General features: G+C 40.0%; 1 protein-coding gene across 1 annotated transcript in view; it reads left to right on the top strand.

Annotated features, from left to right (window-relative positions):
- Positions 1-4,490, top strand: part of TNIP3 (TNFAIP3 interacting protein 3) — a 49,796-nt gene extending 45,306 nt beyond the window's left edge. Inside the window, exon 13 of the mRNA XM_029086583.1 lies at positions 4,414-4,490. Coding sequence (XP_028942416.1) covers positions 4,414-4,490 — 77 coding nt within the window. The remainder of the gene's footprint in view (positions 1-4,413) is intronic.
- The last annotated feature ends 298 nt before the right edge of the window (positions 4,491-4,788 follow it).

Below are 4,788 nucleotides of genomic sequence, written 5' to 3'. Positions count from 1 at the left end.
AGTAGTGCTGTGACTGCAAGAGAGGACAGGAGATTAACTTTGTACTTCTTCCCACTTAAACTCATCGTGATTTAATGCATCAGAGAATACAAGGAGGATGTTTATAACACTGAATGAAACAAGTCCGGCCACCAACTGCAGCTGTGGTCCAGGGCAGTACATTTAGGGAATCTGAAGAAAGAGAGTTCTTCTTTTACCCTGCTTGATTATGTGACTTGACTTCTGCCTCCCTGAAAAAAACTTTTCTAAAATCCATGCTCAGTCTTTCTATTATTGTTCCTTGTCCAGAACATCCAAATACCTCATTCTCTGTGGGACAGTGAGTAGGACACTTGGAGGCTTTTCCCTTCCCTTTTTTTCTTCAATCCCCATAAAGAGGAATTCTCAACGAGTTCAACACTGTGTAGGATGTCTGCTTTAACATCTTCAGGGCTTTTAAAACAAAGATTATTTTATTAGCCATTGAGCACAGAGAAGTCCAATGTCCACTGTTAATTAAAAGGCACTAGCCTGGGTTTATGTATTATATATAGCCACCTATATTAAATCCACATTTAAGTGTTTTGAGACAAGTTTCAGAGAGAGAAACTCCAAGAGATACTCCAAGTAATGAAAGTATTCTTGATGTTCCAATTTCTTTGCTCTGTTTTGTACGAGTGCTAATTACAATAGTGGGTTTAAATGAGCTGATGTGTGCAGCAGCATTCTTGAGTCTCATTTCTCATCTTTCATTTCCTCATTAGGTGATAAACTGACCAATAAATCTTTTCTCTTGTGAGCTAGGGCTTCATTATAGAAAAGCAAAACATCAGTGCAGCAACTTTTAGGCATGAGGCAGTTTCCTTTAGGAATGCTCTTTCAGAAGACTGATGTTTCTAGGGAAAACTCAAGTTCTCCTTAACTGAACAAATTTTCCTTTGTCACTGTTTGTTTTTTTTTTTTTTTTTCCCTTACAGAATAATTACAAAATATGGGTCATAGGTTATAACTTTAGAGCTGAACACAAGTGAAACGGGTTGGAATACTGATTTTTTTTTTTTAATGATATACCATCATAAAAGCTTATTTTAAAGATATCTGAAATTTATTAGAGTCTCTACATCAACTCTAGTTTGCTATAATATTGTAATCAAGCAGGAATTATTAATTTTTTCTGCAGTTTTGTATAGATATACCTAATTGTGCTTTGCTCCCTCTCTCCATTGTGAGGACAAAGTTATTTGCACCCAGGTGCTTTGGCATTTGACTTCAGGTTCTCCAGGTCCTTCTGAAACCAGCTGTGATCTCATGGAACCGTATCTGTACTTTTCTTCTGACTGGCACTACTTTCCTTGGCTGCTCCTGTGTTCAAAGAAGGCTATCTTAAAGGACTGAGGCCTCTGTGAAACCTACTTTGTCTTTCTGTTTTCTGTAAGAAACACCTCTTTTTCTGTATCTACACAAATAGGATAATCATGGAAATAATTTAAAAATAAAATTAAAAAAAATTTGCTACAGAAATTTGATTGATCCTATCTGATCCTATTTTCCAAAGTTTCTTCTCCAGTCTGTTATTTTCCCCCCAGATCTGTGTTTGGCAGAGGATCAGTTATGCACAAGTCTGAGGAGCAATGTTGCGTCCAGCACTGAACTGTCACAGTAGTGTGATGGGTTCGGATCTGGCACTTTTTGATTTGAGCCCTTTCTAATTAACCTGGAAATAACTTTGTCAGAATACAGAAGGATCAGAGGAATAGGGGGGCAAGAGGAGGAAAAAAACACCCTCAGAAAGCTCTGTTCTTTTTTCCATTAAGCCTTTCTTTCCAAAATGAGAATTAACATCTTCCACGGTAGCAAGACAATGGTAATTGTCTAAATGAAATCCTTGCAGTTTAGTTTTATGAAGAGCATGAAGCTGAAGGAAGCTGCTAAGATTACAGCTGTGAAGTCTGGCTTTATGCAAAAACCTTACATGTATGTTCAGAGTTTGGAGTAGTGAACACCACTTGTTATTTAATCAGGGCTACAGCAGCTCTCTTTCCCAAGAAACTTGTCAGTTAAGCGAGGTTCATCAATGTGCCGAGCAGTCCTCAGTTCTTTGACTAAAACATCTCAGAGCTACCCTGCCCTTCTTGTTGGTGAAGTAATCTGTGTGTGTCATTCTGTTTTGCAGCTGGAGTGTCTAGGGGCTGTATAAGAATTGAATTCTACTGAAAAGAGCATGATTTTGTTTTAGTGATCTACCTCTCTGTTGTACAGCTAAGTATCTATGGCCCAGTTAGGAATCTGGAAGAAAAGAAGGGTCTTATAGCTCATGTGGTACCTTAGGCTGAATTTGCTTTATAAATAGAGACAGTTATTCCCAGAGTTGCCACAGGTTTGCTGCTGCAGCTTGAGACACCAGTCCTCAGCCTTGAAATCACATCAGCATGCCCTCAGAGTTCAGAGCATGATGCAACAGCATAATTAATTATCCCTGTCTTTGTTCACGTAGGGCATGGAAATGCGATGGTAGGAGTGCGTGTGTATCTATATGTGGGGGTGACCAAACACAACTAGCAATCCTTCTATGTGTGTTTGATTAACTTTACTTCAAACATTTTTACTTCTCTAGATAAGTAAAATAAAAACTACTGGCTGTATGTAGATATTCTGGTGTCTAGGAAGGGATTCCATGAATAAGACTTGACCTTTCTTTATATTTTTGATTCAGTAATCAAGATTTAAATTATTTTATCATTTTTTTTTTTAATTTGTCCACAGTTGCCCACAGTTATTGTTGAACTTCCTTCTTTAACCAGAAGTTGATGATGCCTCTGGCTGCATAAAGCCACTCAACTTGTTTTTAAAAACATGTCTCTGGCTTTAGGGAATTTACCTAAAAGTTAAAAAAAAAAAGATCCATTCAGGCCCCTTTGTCTTCGGGACCCTAACAGCAGCGTTAGTAGGCTTCATAGGTTGAAAAATACAGCCTCTCCATTAATAAGCATGGAGACAACTTTGACCTGCCAGGGGTTACATGGGACAGTGAAGAATTACTAACCACATAAAATATAATTTTCCAAAAAGGATGGGGAAAAAAATTCTGTCCTTGATGATGTGTGTTAGTGAGTTGATGTATTCCACACCCTTGTGTATTCACAGTGCAACAGGTACTAAAGGTGTGCCGGTGTGCTGGGGTGGCTTTCATGCTAGGGTTGCCCTGCAGGGTGCAGTTGCCTGCCATCTGTATGTCTTCATGGCCACAGGAAGGTGAGGGTTTAACCCAGTTCCTCTCCTCCTGCTCTTTCATCCTGCAATTACATCAAGAGTTCAGTTTTCCACACCACCACTGGGATCCAAATTGAATCCAGAAATATTCAACAGGCGGTTTCCAAATAGGAGGGTGTGGGCTGTATTCAGGTTTATTGGTCTGATTTTACTAACATTTTCTTCCCATTTTTATCCAGAAAGTTTCATGTTGCACCCCTTGTTAAACTGCTTAAAAACTCAGATAACTCATACCAGAGTTCAGTTTGTCTGTGAACATCAGTATTTCTTGTTCATATCTCCCCAAACATGAGATACTCCATCTGAAAGCAGGCAGAGCAAAGAGATGGACAGGAGTGTGTTGTGTCCAGCCGTGCTCTGTGGGTGGGCTGCAATGGAGATTTGAAAGAGCACTCAGGTAGTCCTCACAGGGCAACCTCCTGTCTGCAAAGCAGGATTAGGGGAAATCGTCAGGCTTCCAAAAAAGCAAAGGTGTTTCCTTGAAGGTCACAATAAAGAGAGAAGGGCAATGTGGAAAGGTAAGTGATGGGAAGCAGATAGAGATGAAGGAAGATGATGAGATGTTGTCTCACTGCACCAGCAGTGTGTTTTCAAGAGAATAACTCTTCCTGCCTGCCTCTGGGCTGGTCCCTCCCCAGGTACTGTGCTGTGCAGAGAGTCTGGTCCTAAACTGTGCTTAAATTCTTCAAGCTTAGCCTTGTTTGACCAGCAGTGCTGCGTTTGGAGGGACATTAACTCCTAAGTCTCTCAATGCCATGTCACTCAGCATTCCTGGAACCAGTTTCCCATCTTTTTATTCTTGGTCATAGGTTTTTTGGGGGGATTTGTTGTGTTGTTTGTTTTGTGGGTTTTTTTTTTCCTTTCTTTCTAAGGAGGAAGGCAGAATGATTTCCAGCAAGTGTACTTAATGTGGCTTTATTTGGCAAGCAATGTTGACTTCCTTCCTTATCCAACTGTGCAAAATTGAAAGGGCAGTTGCAAAAAAAGATTGATCTTGGAGATTTTCCCTGAACCCATTTTTTTAATGAAAAATTTTCTGGAAAAAGAGTTTTATTGCTCAAAGCCTACTCAGAGCAAGAACCCTTTTACATGTGCCACAACTGCTGGTATGTATTACCTTTTTCACTTCCAAAATTAATCTTACTGTATTTGTTTTCTTGGCAGAAAGATTCTCAGTACATGTATTTAGAAACCTCAGTTACCCCTTCAGAACATCTAACTACTGGATTTCTTTGACCTAAACTGTATGTTTTTATTTTGGATCCAGTTATGCCAGGCACAGGGAGAAGCCAAACCGTAGCCTTTCACCTGCCTTTCACTTCCAGGGGTAGCTCTGGAGAGGTTTGTGGGAGAGGCAAGAGCAGCTGGTCACCACCTTGTCTTGGCACACCTAGGGAAAGCAGAAATCAACCTGCAAAGCCCTAAGGATGCCCAGATGAGCACATGAAGAAGCATGATCTGTCTGCTTACTCCTGTTGTAATCATAGAATCATAGGATGGTTTGGATTGGAAGGGACCTTAAAGATCATCTAGTTCCAA

This window comes from Antrostomus carolinensis, unplaced genomic scaffold, assembly GCF_000700745.2.
Source record: "Antrostomus carolinensis isolate BGI_N321 unplaced genomic scaffold, ASM70074v2 scaffold7588, whole genome shotgun sequence".
NCBI classification, from domain to species: Eukaryota; Metazoa; Chordata; class Aves; order Caprimulgiformes; family Caprimulgidae; genus Antrostomus; species Antrostomus carolinensis.
This window is presented reverse-complemented; position numbering and strand designations above follow the sequence as displayed.